The sequence below is a fragment of the Rosa chinensis genome, chromosome 4 (assembly GCF_002994745.2).
Source record: "Rosa chinensis cultivar Old Blush chromosome 4, RchiOBHm-V2, whole genome shotgun sequence".
In the NCBI taxonomy this organism is placed as follows: domain Eukaryota; kingdom Viridiplantae; phylum Streptophyta; class Magnoliopsida; order Rosales; family Rosaceae; genus Rosa; species Rosa chinensis.
In genome coordinates, this window is record NC_037091.1 from 65,769,641 (window position 1) to 65,785,531 (window position 15,891).

At 37.9% G+C, this 15,891-nt stretch overlaps 1 protein-coding gene across 1 annotated transcript; it reads left to right on the plus strand.

Moving 5' to 3' along the window:
* The first annotated feature begins 11,235 nt into the window (after nucleotides 1-11,235).
* LOC112198057 (7-deoxyloganetin glucosyltransferase) lies at nucleotides 11,236-13,682 on the plus strand. Its single transcript, XM_024339073.2, has 2 exons — nucleotides 11,236-11,817; nucleotides 12,486-13,682. Exons 1-2 carry the CDS (start codon nucleotides 11,301-11,303, stop codon nucleotides 13,436-13,438), a joined length of 1,470 nt encoding a protein of 489 aa, XP_024194841.1. The 5' UTR covers nucleotides 11,236-11,300; the 3' UTR covers nucleotides 13,439-13,682.
* The last annotated feature ends 2,209 nt before the right edge of the window (nucleotides 13,683-15,891 follow it).

Here is a 15,891-nt window from a genome sequence, read left to right on the forward strand (position 1 = left end):
AGTAGAAAGGGAAGCCCAAAGTCAGGCTTATTTTTACCTAACAAATTCAATAAGGCATAAATAAATTTTCAATGCATTTAAAGTCCACACAAATATGCAAATGTTACTCAAATATCAAGCAACTAGCAGAAAGACCATATTTAAACACTTAACAAACCCACATATATGTCAATTATCAAGCAAACATAGCAACTTGCAAACTGCATACCCAAACAGAAATAGATTTCTTATATATTATGAACCAATAATTCCATCAATGGAGAAATAAAAAAAAAATATTAAAATAAATTTGGTGTTCGTGGGTTTAAAGTGGACAGTTTATGACTCATAACTGCAACCGAACAGCTTTTATGCTTTTCAATGCGATGTGGGCATAAAACGACACTGTTTTAGTTTCGGTATGGTTACCGAACCGCTTTTTTCGGTGACGCTCGGAGCATTAACCGCATTTTATGTACAAACTGCCCACCCATATAAAATATTATTTCTATCCTATAGTGCATAAGAGGTTATTTTGATTATAACTTTGATAATTGATTGTTGTCAAATCTGCGATCGACTTATGAGTTTTACAATTCCATTCAGTGACAAGGTATTTTATAAAGTTTATGTGGAAGTGATGTAGTGCAATCTTTGATCATTGATTCAGATCTCCTTTCAATTCAAGTCTAGTTATTGAAGTTTAAAAACAAAAAATAATAATAATAATAATAATAAGTTGGTTGTTTTTATGGAGATTGGGTTTTTGGTTTTTATGTCAATCTTGGTGTAGGAGAAATATATGTAACTGAACTATGGGCATTATGTATTGGTTTGAAAATGATTGTAGGGTGAAATGCTACCTATATTATGGTTGAGTTTGATTCTTCTCTTATGGTTAATATGGTTAAAGGGGAGTGTGATGATACCTATCGCATCCATGTCATCATCACAGTTTGCAAAGCTCTTTGTTTGAAGAATTGGAATTGTACGATAATGCATATCTATCGAGAATGCAACATATATGCAGATAGTTTAGCACAGTTTGGAGAACTTTGAATTTGGAGGACAACACTTTTTTAAGGAACCACCTGATTGTATCAAGGGAATACTCTAAGAAGATAAAAAGAATCTATTGAGACCGAGAGTTGTATTTGCTTAATTAGTTTTTGAACTTTTAGTCCTCCTTATAACAAAAAAAAAAAAAAAGACTTGTGTAGTTATAAAACCTGCACAAATTAGATTTGAGGAATTTGACATTAAAGTAATTGTGAGACGAGAGCTTAGTCGAAGTTGGAATTTGCAAGAGTGCTTTGATCCGTGGGTTGCACACACTGTCGTATACGAACTTGTTTGTACCACGATATCATAGTCCGAATTCATTGAGGATGGCTTCCTCTACTAAACCGAGGGTGAAACATGATATTTTGATTTCACCGTTAGTATTTCGGAATTAGTAATTTGTGTTCATCATTACATATTTCCTGACGAAACATGTGTAACAATTTTTGTGTCATACTTTCATGTAGTTCGCACGTAGTGTAGCATCGTGTTGTTTGGCTTCTTCCATGCATTACCAAGTCATGTAATCCGACTCAAGTCAGTCAAGTGCGTGATGATTATTGTTAACCAATAATTGCAGCAACAAGACAAATTTATTTATCTCCCACATGCATTGACGTAAGAACGATCCAAGAGGTTAATCTGAGAGACCTACTCCTACAGTCCTACGATGAGCTAAACTGCAAAATAACATATTTTCCATGGGAATGACGGGTGTCTCTAGGCTTGTTTGCAGCCCAAAACTATTTGCGGCCGCTCTGTCCAAAAACAAAAAATTTACTCGCGTGGTTTGACACCAATTGTAAAAAACACTTAGAACAGCCCAACTCTAACTAGACAGAGAGCAAGCCTTTTTTCTCTTTTGGTCAAGAGAGCAAGCCTCAGGTTGAGGATTTGCTCTGACCAAATTGATCCATACATGATTTTTATTTTTTTGTTGGACATTGATTCATACATGAATGGTTCCACTACTCTAGAATTCTTCTTTATCTGATAAAGGAGGACTTGATTTTACAAAGAGAAAATTTCATAAATGGTACTCAACTATGACTCATTCGATACTTTGATCATTTAATTTTCAAATATATCACTTTAATCACTCAAATATTAGTTTGTCAATCACTTTAGTCACCGAATGAGTATTTTGTTTTACTTTAATCACTTCTCTCAATCATTCCAATTTAGATTTCTCAATTTTTTATAATTGGTTTGATGAAAATATTATTGATATTGTGGTAAATAATTTTTTTATAATAAATAAAAAAAATTATCAAAGTAACTAAAGTGAATAAAAGAGTTAAAGTTGAGTAATCAAAGTGATATATTTAAAAAGTTAGTGACTGAAGTGTCGAACAGGTAAAAATTGAGTGATCATTTGTGATATTTTTCTTTTTACAAAATACAGAGATAGCCGGACAGTGACTAGGTAAGAATTCATAATGGGGCCTAAACGCAGGCCACATCCTCCCTTAGACTACCAACTGACAATAGTGGCGGCTAAACGCTCGAATGGTGAGGACTAACTACTAAGCATGCTTAGTGGGTGGTAGGGTACTAGATAAGAAGGAGATCAATAAGATTATGCTTGTCCGGTGTCTGCTATTCCATCACGAGGTTTGAAATCAGGATGGACTAGTTACAAATAACTACTCTAGTCAAAAGTTTAAGTTTCAACGACAGTAACCCTTACCACAAATAAAATATATGTATATAATATAGTCGTCAATATAAGTGTGCGGGATAGTCACACTTGTTCAAAGGCCTGTCCGAAGAGTCTATAACTCCAACTTCCTTATGAAACTTTCTTTTTTTTGGTCAAAGTGATAATATTCATTAATAAATTTAAAGGGATAAAACCTAAAGAGAGAGCTCAAAATTCCAAATTATAAGATAAACAAGAGTAGGAAAATTACATCTCTAACTTATGAATCTGGTCATAAGAAGGTAACCCTAAAAATTGAAAAGAAACTGCAGCCCCCACCCCAACAATGTTGCACACCCACGAAACTTTCATTATTGGATTATGTAATGTATTATACAGAATAAACAATTTGCTTTTCGTAACCTGAACTATAAAATATATAAAATTTTAAAACAGAATTAAATAATGTGGACAATAAATTGAATTCATAAAAGAAAAAAAATAAGAAAAAAGTATAAAGTAGTTGAACACGTCATATAATTAATACCACCTTAAGTTGGATTCAGATTTGCTCACCACCAATGCTCTGGTAGTGATCCTACTACTCAATATAAAACTGACATGTATTATAAAACATAATTATAGTTAATCATGATATTTTATTAAAAAAATATTTTAAGTATTAAATTAATTTTGTCTGACGGGATAAGTTTTAATAGAGTGGTGATATCACCACAAAATAAAAGTGATGAGTAAATTTGAATATGCATGAATTATGTTTTGATACATGGTTAGTTACTTAATTTGAATGTGTCTTTTATAGTTCTATTCATCCTTCAGTTTGATTGCCTGTTCACCTCTTTGATAAACAAGGATTGATTTATTAGCGTACGAACTTTATTAAGCGGGTCCAAACATCTTTTTACTGTTGTTTCCGATCATAATTGAAGATTAGACGAGAGGTGATCACATATGCCGGTGGTCCAGTGGATCCAAACAGAGGAAGGGCCCCGTAATCGCAACTAGTCTCTGTCTTTTGTCGCAAAATCATTAACACTTCGAAGAAGTTCTAATGGACGTGTCATGGTCTCATGGATGAATAGGACAATATATAATTGAGGCGGACGATTGAATAGGACAATAATTGAGGCGGCGACAGACTGACATGATTACCAAGTGGGATTGAACGGGGGGTTCATTTTGGAGGTAGCCATGCCCAGTTGGGCGTTGGGACCAGCCTGCCGCTGTCGACGGTCGTCCCAAAGCCTTGAAATTATTTTCTTCGATCGACCACTTGGCTAGCTCGGCGATATGCGCGCGCAACTGAACAACATGCACAACATGCATGCATGCATGGTTTGTTTTTTATTTTGGTCGCCATGAACAGCATGCAGGTTAGAATGAACCTGCATATCTCCATGTTACGCCAAAAGAGCAAGCGACATCAAACTGAACGATCCATCATCTACAGTGATTGTTATCATTTCCTCCTTCGTTCATATCATTTTGAAAGTTGGATATTCGGGGTTGATTTTGATCGTGTGATTGAGGATTGGGGGGGATTATTAAGTGGTCCCGAATTATGGTACACGTGGTGGTTCAGATTAATGTTATTGGTCTATATGATTTATGTTTGTTTCTGATTGGTCTCTTAATTTAATTTTTTTTCTTCACCCGTGCATGATTCCCACGAAATTTGAGTGATATTATTGACTTGGACCACCAAATGGTAATGCCACGTGATAGTCTGAAACCACTTAATAATTCCCGAAAGATAGGAATTGTGTGATCCAAAATGGTGGGAGCTTGAGGGAAGACTTCATGAGAGACATGGGAAAGAAAGAGAAAGAATGAAAAGAGTATGGGATTCATTCTTTCGACTTTATTTCAAGCTAGACTAGGTTTTTGTAGTAATTGTAAAAGCAAAAAAATGAACAATGACAACTAGTGACTAATGACTATTAACAACGTAGACCAGTGAGAATATCTTCAATAGTATGACTCATTCTTTCAATCTCGTGTGCCTCACGTATCTTCTCCATTCCTCAAAATTTATGTTTAACTAATGCAAATGAATTATTATTATTATTATTATTATTTTTAAGAAAGTTTAATTTATTTGGTCTGGAAATTACCTTACAATGAATAGTACTTTTTAATTTTAGAATAAATGTTTACACTAGTGAAGGCATCTCTATGAGCCTCTGTAGAAATACTTAGTTTCACCGTACTACAATTGCGTGCTCGGCGTGTGAAGTTAGGTAAAATAGATTGCCTACAAGGTGAGATTCTTTTATTGGCATAGACTACTCTGGGATATGAATGTTGAAACAGAGTAGTATTTATTGTACTATTCTTATCTATGAAACAGGGCACTAGTATGTACTCTTTAATTCCAAAAAAAAAAAAAAAACTTTTTTATTGTCTCGATCTTAGGTATAATTACAATGGACCCAATTACAATATAATACATCATCTCCAATAACTTTTTTATAAGCTAATTTCTAATTAATTAACTAAAAGCCTGTGATCGGATTTCCTAAATCATTTATCTATTTTAGTGAGAGAGAGAGAGATTGGGAACCAACTGTTAATTTTTTAACCGTCTATAAGAAAAATAAGTTATTTGATCAGTAGAATTTTCATATTCAACAAAATGAAAATATTTTATGTGATTTTCATGGAGATACTGTTAGAGATGCTCCAACAGATGTATTGTCTATTCATCCACAATACCATCAATAATTCCATAGAGCAAGGAAAGCTTATTGACATGGTGATGTTGAAAAAGGACATTTTGGTTTGTCTTTCAACCCTCGTGTGTAGAATATTTGAATTCCATTGTTAAACTACATATAAAAACAATTGAATGATCTTTGACATCAAAGTTAGAAAATGTATAAATTTAAATCACCAGTTATGGTGAGTGTGTGTATTTTATCATTTTAGAGAGTAATACTATAATATGTTAATATTTCTCACTCTCATGTTATGTAGTAATTAGAAAAAAATTCTCGTTAAGGTAAATAGAGCTATTATTAGAGCAAAGTAAGATTTTTTTTTTTGAAATGGAATTAAGTTCTCGTTTGAGTAATTTAAGTCTAAAATTTGTAAATGTATGTATGTCATATATTAACATATTGTATAATTTTTTGGGTTATTATCACAAATGGTACCTAAACTATACCTCAATCTTATCGATAGTACCTGAACTTCAATTTTGATCACAATCAGTACCCGAACTTTTCGATTTCATTTTAAATTGTACCTAGAGCCACCTCCGGTCACTATTCCGACTAAAAATGGCATGGGAGGCAATTATAATGATGATTTTTGATGATTTCAAGGGTTGCAATCATATATAGTGATGATTTTTTGGTAATAGACTTGCCTTGAATTTTTTTATTTTTTTTTTAGATTTGGTTTTTTTGGTTGGAATAGTTACCGAATGTGGCCTTAGGTACCATTTAAAATGAAATCGAAAAGTTCGGGTACTGGTTGTGATCAAAATTGAAGTTCAGGTACCATCGATAAAATAGAAGATAAGTTCAGGTACCATTTGTAATAATAACCCTAATTTTTTTAATTTAATTTTTTCTCTTTTAAAAAAATGACGAACTGCATTAAAATAGTTAATGTAAAAAGGAGAAAAGAAAATTGCAGTCCTCTCTTCCTGGAGCAAGCATTTGTTTTTTTCCTTTAGTTCTGACCATTTTGCATCCTTACCAAAAACAAAGAGACAAGGTGCACGGTCGCTATTAGAGGCTAGCAAAGACCATTTACCATGTAGTGCATCACTTGGGCGACAACTGAGTACGATCACATAATCAACTGGCAGGTTCAGTTTTGTGGTGCATATTTTCGGGAGAGTGTTCGATACATGGATACACGTACCGCGAAGATTAAATGGTTTTAAGTGATAAATAACTGACTCCATATATAGACAATTTAGCTTGCATATTAATAAATATGTGGACGACAACTGAGTACGATCACATGATCAACTGGCAGGTTCAGTTTTGTGGTGCATATTTTCGGGAGAGTGTTCGATACATGGATACACGTACCGCGAAGATTGAATGGTTTTAAGTGATAAATAACTGACTCCATATATAGACAATTTAGCTTGCATATTAATAAATATGTGGACTTGCACCGCCGTGTATAGAAGGAAAATCACATGTCCCTAAATTCCCTGTCCCAACCCTGTCACTTGGCTAAAATTTTGACATCTGGCCATTAGCTCACAGCACATTAACACTGTTTAAGTTGTATTATTCTTCAGCAAAAAAAAAAAAAAAAAAAAACTGAACCTTTCCATTCTCTCTTTCTGGGTTGATCTTCATAACCTACTTGTTACCTCATCGCCGCCACCTCCGGCTCTCTCCACGACTCTGACCGTCAAAGCCACTTTGGACTCCGTCACGATTAATCAATCAGGTTCATTGCCAAATACCAGTAATCCAACGGTTTCATCTGATATAGAAACTCTAATTTGTCAAGGCCGAATCCGAATCCGCCAGTGTTAGAAGCTCAGTCTAGGTTACCGGCCCCACCTAGACCAAGCCTCTAACGATTCGTATTTTTTGGATGATGGGTGTGCTAGATATGGTGAGAAGAATGAAATTTGTCTGTGTTTCTCTATTTTCCAGATGAATGAAATATCATCAGTATTTTGATTCATTTGGTTTCTCTTATCATTAGTACTACTTGAGAGGTAAATAAATTGAAAAATATAGAGAATTTCATTCATGGTGTAGGTCTGGAAGATGGGTAGTAAAGTGAGGATTGTAGATTTCTAGATCTGTAATGGGTTTGATGGGATAGAGATAAATTTTGCTTTATCTTCTTGTATGGTCATGGTTTGAAAACTTGCAGCTTTGTCATTGAAGGGAAGATGTTCTCAAACTTTTCTCAATTCTTTGTGGGTTTAATATGTTTTTGTTTCTTATGATTTGATTGATGCAACAATGAAAACTGGAATTAAACTGCGTTTGTTTTGGTATGATTTATCTGTTTCAATTTAAACATACAGAATTGAGGAATATGATTTTTTAATGTGGGTTAATAGAGTTAGAGTGTGTTAAGTAAGCAGATAGGTGGCAATCTATTACTGGAGGGACAAAATTGGGACAGGGGATTCTAGAACAAGTGATTTTTTTTTTGTATGAGAATAGAAAATAACCATTAATCAACAAAGCTTACAATGGGGGGGGGGGGGGGGGACATGAACCAAAACCCCAAGAAACAACGGTTACAGAGACCATCAGGCCAAATGGCCCAAACTCTAACCACCAGACGCCCATTTACAAGGCTACTTTGAACATATGAACCCGAAAATTCCAGTAAAACCTCTTAATCAACCGAATAGAAGGCAGCGTCCTCTTCAACACCGTGTCTGAAAGTACTAGACCACGTGTAAAGGATCGCTTACGAGCAAATCGACAACAAAAGTAAACCAGAGTTGAACAAAATCATCCTCGTCCTCGGGAATGACACCATTTACATGGCATAACACCTAGACCAAATCCTATCTCAACAGAGTAGGGACTTATTAAACCTAAACCAGCCAAACAGAAAACCATAATGAAAAAACAACAAAAACTAAAACAAATTAAAACCATGCAGCACCAACAAGGCCCAGCCCAACCCCCCACTTCCCCGAACAGTAATCCAACAATGCCGCAAGCCATTCCCGCCGCCGGCGAGCACTATCACCACCACCCTGCGGCCTCACAGCAACCTGATACCGCCCCTCCACCTTGCCAAAAAGCAAGCAAAGTCTACACCCAGTTGACGACCGCATCCAGATCCAAAACCATAACAGAAACAGATCCCAACAGGGATCCCATCTGCCGTGATTTGACCGCATCCGTCATAACCCCAATCGCCTGGTCGATGACACCATAACCCATCGCGGGAAGAAAGAATCTGCCACAGCCCCAGAATCGTCGTCGCTCAGGATCCGAGAGGGACATATCGAGATCGATCTGCCCAACCCGGGTCGAGAACCCACCCTCCTCCCTTGGACCACGTCTCTGCCTTGAGGACCCGCTACTTACAATGGGGGGGGGGGGGGGGACATGAACCAAAACCCCAAGAAACAACGGTTACAGAGACCATCAGGCCAAATGGCCCAAACTCTAACCACCAGACGCCCATTTACAAGGCTACTTTGAACATATGAACCCGAAAATTCCAGTAAAACCTCTTAATCAACCGAATAGAAGGCAGCGTCCTCTTCAACACCGTGTCTGAAAGTACTAGACCACGTGTAAAGGATCGCTTACGAGCAAATCGACAACAAAAGTAAACCAGAGTTGAACAAAATCATCCTCGTCCTCGGGAATGACACCATTTACATGGCATAACACCTAGACCAAATCCTATCTCAACAGAGTAGGGACTTATTAAACCTAAACCAGCCAAACAGAAAACCATAATGAAAAAACAACAAAAACTAAAACAAATTAAAACCATGCAGCACCAACAAGGCCCAGCCCAACCCCCCACTTCCCCGAACAGTAATCCAACAATGCCGCAAGCCATTCCCGCCGCCGGCGAGCACTATCACCACCACCCTGCGGCCTCACAGCAACCTGATACCGCCCCTCCACCTTGCCAAAAAGCAAGCAAAGTCTACACCCAGTTGACGACCGCATCCAGATCCAAAACCATAACAGAAACAGATCCCAACAGGGATCCCATCTGCCGTGATTTGACCGCATCCGTCATAACCCCAATCGCCTGGTCGATGACACCATAACCCATCGCGGGAAGAAAGAATCTGCCACAGCCCCAGAATCGTCGTCGCTCAGGATCCGAGAGGGACATATCGAGATCGATCTGCCCAACCCGGGTCGAGAACCCACCCTCCTCCCTTGGACCACGTCTCTGCCTTGAGGACCCGCTACTAACCATCAACGACATCCCCTCCCAGGACGGAACGCAATGGCGGGATCGCTAGTGGCGTTCGACCGGGAGAGAACGAGCAGACTCCGGATTTACCTTTTCTTCTTAGTGCGTTCCCTTGGTATATTGAGGGCGGGTCTAGAACAGGTGATTTCCTCCCCTGTGTATACAAGAATTTTCACACATTTCCTCGCAAAACCTCTTGTGGACTATATTTAATTAATTCCTATGCCACCAAGTAGCTCAATAATTTGTGTAGTTTGATTATTGGCCTTAGCTCTTAAGAGAGAGTATATAATCTCATGCGTCCCCACGTTCCCGTTTTGTTGTTGTTACACACCGACAAGCGTGGCCCGTGGCCCACCATTGTACCTATATTATCCCAACTTAACCAACCTGTTAGGTGTTGGGTTTTAATCACAAAAGGCCTCGGTACAATTGGGTGAGATCCACCCACTTATAAGTTATATTTTATTTGTCACTTTTTCAATGTGGGATCTTTTCTCTCCAACATGCCCCCTCATGTACAACCTAGCTCTAGGTATGCACGTGGAATTAATTGACAAACCCGATTCCACATTGGAAATCGGGTCACAAGTCCTACATTAGAGACTTGACCAATCACATAACAATCCAAGGCCCATATCGGACACTTGGCAATAATCCAATCGGAAACTTCCGATGGCCAATTTAATGAACCCAAACTAGGTCCATAATTGGAGAGGAGATTGGTGAATCAATTAATGAATGAACCCATATCCGGGTCCATGATGACAACGTATTGAAGAGCGACCTGCTTTGATACCATGTTACACAGCGACAAGCGTAGCCCGTGGTCCACCATTGTACCGATATTGTCCCAACTTAACCACCTGTTAGGTGTTGTGTTTTAATCACAAAAAGCCTCAGTACAATTGGGTGAGATCCACCCACTTATAAGTTATATTTTATTTGTCACTTTTCCAATGTGGGATCTTTCCTCTCCAACAGTTGTCAGTGTAATATAAAAGCATGAAATTAACATCAAATGGCAGCAAGACAGATGAACAATTCTTAGGTTTACCCTAGGGGTGAACGCGCATATTAACCCCTATTGTCGATTAACATACTTTTATTGAATAAATTTATAATCCAACGGTTCATATCTTAAATAAGTCTTTAAAGATCATCTCCATAAAAAATCAATCGAATCATAAATCGTTTAATTATCTAATTGAATCAAACAAATGGATGGTTCTAACAACACTTACTAGATGAACCGTTCATATATTTCATAGAAATGAATAACTAAAAGGCCTTCAATTTGATTGGTCTTTTATAGAGCTAATCTTTGTATTACGTTATACAACATGAATTGTCGGATTAGAAAATTATTGAACTGTGATATTTATTGTGAAATGGGTCAAATGGCTTCACTGTGAAATGGACTTAAATGGCATTTAAGTCTTTTCATTATTGCCCTAAACAGAATTCCAGAAACTGGAAACGCGTACGTGACAGTAATATAGTGCTACTGTAGCTGACCTGATACCGCCTTTAACATCTTCTGCAACATGATACGTATCAGATACAAGTAGTTAGTTTACGACTTTACGCTACTCAGCTAGTACTCACCTTCTTCTATATATACCTGGCGTTAGATCACAGCTTAGCAAGCCAAAACCTTCCCACAATATTATTCTTATAACCAAGCTAGCTGTGAGTAATGGGATCCATTCAAGCAGAGCCAGTAGCTGTGCCTCATGTTGTGTGCATCCCATTCCCTGCACAAGGCCATGTGAACCCATTCATGAACCTGGCCAAGCTTCTCCATGCTAGAGGCTTCCACATCACCATGGTGTACACAGAGTTCAACCACGCCCGGTTACTCAAGTCCAAAGGATCCGAGGCGCTGCAGAACTCTCCCGGTTTCAGGTTTGAGACCATTCCTGACGGTGTGCCACCTTCCAACCCTGATGCCACTCAGAGTGTCACTGAGCTCTTGTACTATACCAAGAAGCACTCGGTGGTTCCGCTCAGGGACTTGATTGTGAAGCTCAATTCCAACCCGGATTTGCCTCCGGTGAGTTGCATTATTTCCGATGGGATTATGGCCTTCGGAATCAAAGTTGCCCGAGAGCTTGGGATTCCTGTGGTTCAATTCTGGACTGCTTCCACATGTGGTCTCGTGGCCTATATGCAGTTCGTAGAGCTTGTCAAAAGGGGCATTTTCCCATTAAAAGGTAAAGCCATATGTAATTATGTATAAATATATTTTTTAATGTTAATTTATTCATAAATATCAAAATCGATTTTTTTCGATCTTTAAAAAAAGATTACATAAATAAATATTGTGATGTCCTCTAATATGGTGTAGTCTGAATTTCTGACTTCTGAAGTCGAGGATGTCGAAAACCGTTGCCAGAGTACTAGACACTGAGACATAGTATTGACCATATATATGGCAGCAGAACCATCCGACAATGAGATAGAAAAGAAAGGATCCGAAAAGAAAATAACACTGTAATCTAACCATTGGAAACAAGTAATAATGCATATAAAAAATATCAAAATTGTGAGCAAAATTGTCGAAAGTCATAATCTGAGTGTGACGTACTGGACTACTGGTTAGAGTCTACTGTGAAACTTCTTCACCTCATTTTTTTCTTCTTAAATTTACATGTTTTCTTTATTAGTTTGTTTATGTATTTAGAATAACATTATTTATCTTTTTGTCATTGAATAGCATTATTGCTTGTGCATGTTCATTTCATCGATCCCCATTACTTCTGCGGTTCTGCCCATATATGCATGTTGCTGTTTAAAATTATTACATTAAAGAAGGGTCCTTCTTTTGTACTCTAGGAATCAGTCACTCTCTCTGACCTAATCACATCACATTTGCTAACAGATGAGAAAAATGTCACCAACGGTTACCTGGAAAACACCACTCTAGAGTGGATCCCCGGAATGAAACACATGCGGCTCAAGGACATGCCGAACTTCGTCCGGTCCACCGATCCGGAGGACATCGCCTTCAACCGCTGGCTCGAAGAGGCCCAGGATATCCTCACCGCCGATGCCATCATCTTCAACACCTTCTATGACTTCGAGGCTGAAGTCCTGGACACGGTTGCCTCCGTGTTCCCCAAGAACAACATTTACAACTTGGGACCACTCACCACTCTCTGCAAGACCTTGCCGGCAAGCGAAGACGCCTCAACTCGGCCGAGCCTGTGGAAGGAGAATACCGAGTGCCTGAACTGGCTCGACGCCCAAAAGCCCGACTCTGTCATCTACATCAACTTCGGCAGCATTGCCGTCATGACGGCTGACGATTTCGACGAGTTTGCTTGGGGTTTGGCAAATAGCGGTCACCCGTTTTTGTGGATTGTACGGCCGGATGTTGTGAAGGGAAAATACTCAGCGACTTTGTCGGATGAGTTTCTGGAAGCCACAAAAGATCGTGGCGTGATAGCCCGATGGTGCCCTCAGGAGAAGGTGCTTGCACACCCTTCTGTGGGGACATTTTTGACCCACAGCGGGTGGAATTCCACTCTGGAGGGGATATGCGGTGGGGTCTCCATGCTTTGTTGGCCGTTTTTCGCCGAGCAGCAGGTGAACTGTAGGTACGCGTGTACAACATGGGGGATTGGGATGGAGATTAGTACTAATGTGAAGAGAGGGGAGTTGGAGAGTTTGGTTAAGGAGATGATGGAAGGGGAGAAAGGGAAGGTGATGAGGAACAAGGCGGTGGAGTGGAAGAAGAAATCGGAGATTGCTTGCAGTGTTAAGGGAGGGTCGTCTTACGCGGATTTGGAGCGATTCGTTGAGTTCGTCCTCAACTTATCGGTCAAGGGTTGATTTCATGATCGAGGTGACATGCATGCATGATGGTGGATGGTGTATAATTTGATGTGCTGGCAATAATATTTAGGGTTAATTAAAGCAAATTAATTAATGTGTAATTGGCCTGCTCCAATATGGCGGGAGTGATTAAGTTTGTTGTTGGCCCGAGTCCTGAAATGCGGGCGCTTGAATAAGGTTTGTATTTATGAATTTTAATGAGATAAATAAAAATTATTCAGTATGGGCACGTATATGATCATTGGATTCTTATTGTTTATTGAAGGGGAAATGCCATTGAATTCAGAGATGAGGATTCAGTCATGATGGAGCTAGTTATTCAATTAATCAACAATGTGTTTTTAGTCTTATTCTTTTGGTTATTGTCCAAGATTTTACAACTAGACCATCCATTGTGTGGCAGATGCCGCTTTGTTATTATCTTAGAGTATCTTTAGCAGATTCTCTATTGTGGCTCCTTAGCTATTTTGGAGAGTATGTTTAGCTTTTTATCTATTTTAGCAGCTGCATTAGACTCCTAAGTGGCTCTCTATTATAACTTTTAGCTAACTCGGGATAAAGCTCTCTATAATTTAAAACATTCATTTTAAGTTATTTTATGTAATTTATAAATACATTTAAACTATTTAATATTTATTTAAAAAATAATATAAATTCAAAACTAGTTAAAATAGAGAGTATTGATGCAGCGTATTTCTAAATTGGCTAGCTAAAATGACTTTTTAGCTACTTTAGCACTTTAGCTAAAATTTAACTCAAAAATGGCTAGCATTGCTAAAGATGCTCTTAGCAGACTCTCTATTGTGGCTCTTTAGCTATTTTGGAGAGCATGTTTAGCTTTTTATCTCAGTGGTTAGAGCACCCACTACCTATGTACGAAGTCATGAGTTCGAGTCACCATAGGGGCAGGAGTGAAACCCTCTGATCATCTTTAATTAAAAAATCGTAGAAAAAAACATGTTTAGCTTTTTATCTATTTTAGCAGCTGCACTAGACTCCTATGTGGCTCTATTATAACTTTTAGCTATCTTGCTCCTAAATATAGAGAGCGGGATGATGTTTTCTATAATTTAAAACATTCATTGTAAGTTATTTTATGTAATTTATAAATACATTTAAACTATTTAATATTCATTTGAAAAATAATATAAATTCAAAACTAGCTAAAATAGAGAGCATTGATGCAGACGTAATTCTAAAGTGGTTAGCTAAAATGAGTTTTAAATTATTTTAGCTAAAATTTAACTGAAAAATGGGTAGCATTGCTAAAGATGCTCTTATGCAACATATTGGTGGGAGATTTACCTGCAATGGCTCATCCCAATTCTTTAGGAGGACCTCAGTTGAAGTGTGGTACTCTTTTCTCCTTCTCTATTGTGGAAAGTTTCAATGAGGCTACCGTCTACATTTTGATTTGATTGTAAATTCATTTTTAACTGAAATTCTTTTTTTGATAAAAATAAATAAAAAATCAAGTATTAAACGGAGAAAGAGAGGCTGAAAATGATGGACTCACCGAACCTAATAGGTTAGGGTTAAGATAATGGACTCTAGGATCCTCCCCCTTAGCTGTCTTGGTCCTTGCCATTTGCGTCCTATATAAAAGGCTTTATTGGAAGTCTATGAAGTTTTTGAAGAAACTTGCTTAAGCATATATTTGCAGAAATAATTATGACGAAACTTGCTCAAGCAAAAATTTGCAGAAATAATTATTAAAAATTTTAGTTGAGCATAAGTACTCAGAATACCCTTGCCCTGTGCCTTACCTTCTTCTACCATACCTTACTGTTCATCACACCATACCTTGCTCTGTGCCTTACCTTCTTCTACCATGCCTTACTGTTCATCACACCATACCTTTATGTTCATCACTTGTTTATCAAATGGTGGTCGGGTGGGACTACCACTCCGGGGCCGAGAGCAAATGTTGTTCATACCTTTATGTTCATAACTTACTTTGTGTAAATGTTGTGATAGAGTAAGTTTTAATTTAAGTAGGTTTATAGCTTGTTCCTTAAATCAAGGGAAAGCTGTTGAGAGTTTTAAGGAGTGATGAAGTTTGTTTCTTCACTCCATCCCCTCCCTCCTATATAGACGTAGGTTGTAAATCCTTTTCATGATGAAGCAATATACCAGAAAATCTCTCACGAGTTGTTGTCTAGTTTTCTACAGCTATAGTATACATTGTGGGCTTGAGAAGAAAGTTGAATGTACAAAACATCTGATCGATATATATAATATTCGAAAGTGAACAATTGCATGTGAAACATCACGGTCTCGAGAAGACCCCTCATATATGGCCAGTATATGGGCAGTTAACTTTGACACTGACCATACTAAATCTTCTCCTTTCAAAGTTGCTGTTCTCCAGCTAGGTGAGTTTCTTCAAGAATATCTTGATCACTACTGCTGTGGCTTTCGATTAAGTTACAAGTTATGTATGACCGTTT

Excerpts from the sequence above, each read along its gene's own strand:
- LOC112198057 (XM_024339073.2), top strand. The coding sequence starts at position 11,301 with ATGGGATCCATTCAAGCAGAGCCAGTAGCTGTGCCTCATGTTGTGTGC. Across the intron at positions 11,818-12,485 it reads GGGCATTTTCCCATTAAAAG|ATGAGAAAAATGTCACCAAC; the intron begins GTAAAGCCATAT and ends ATTTGCTAACAG.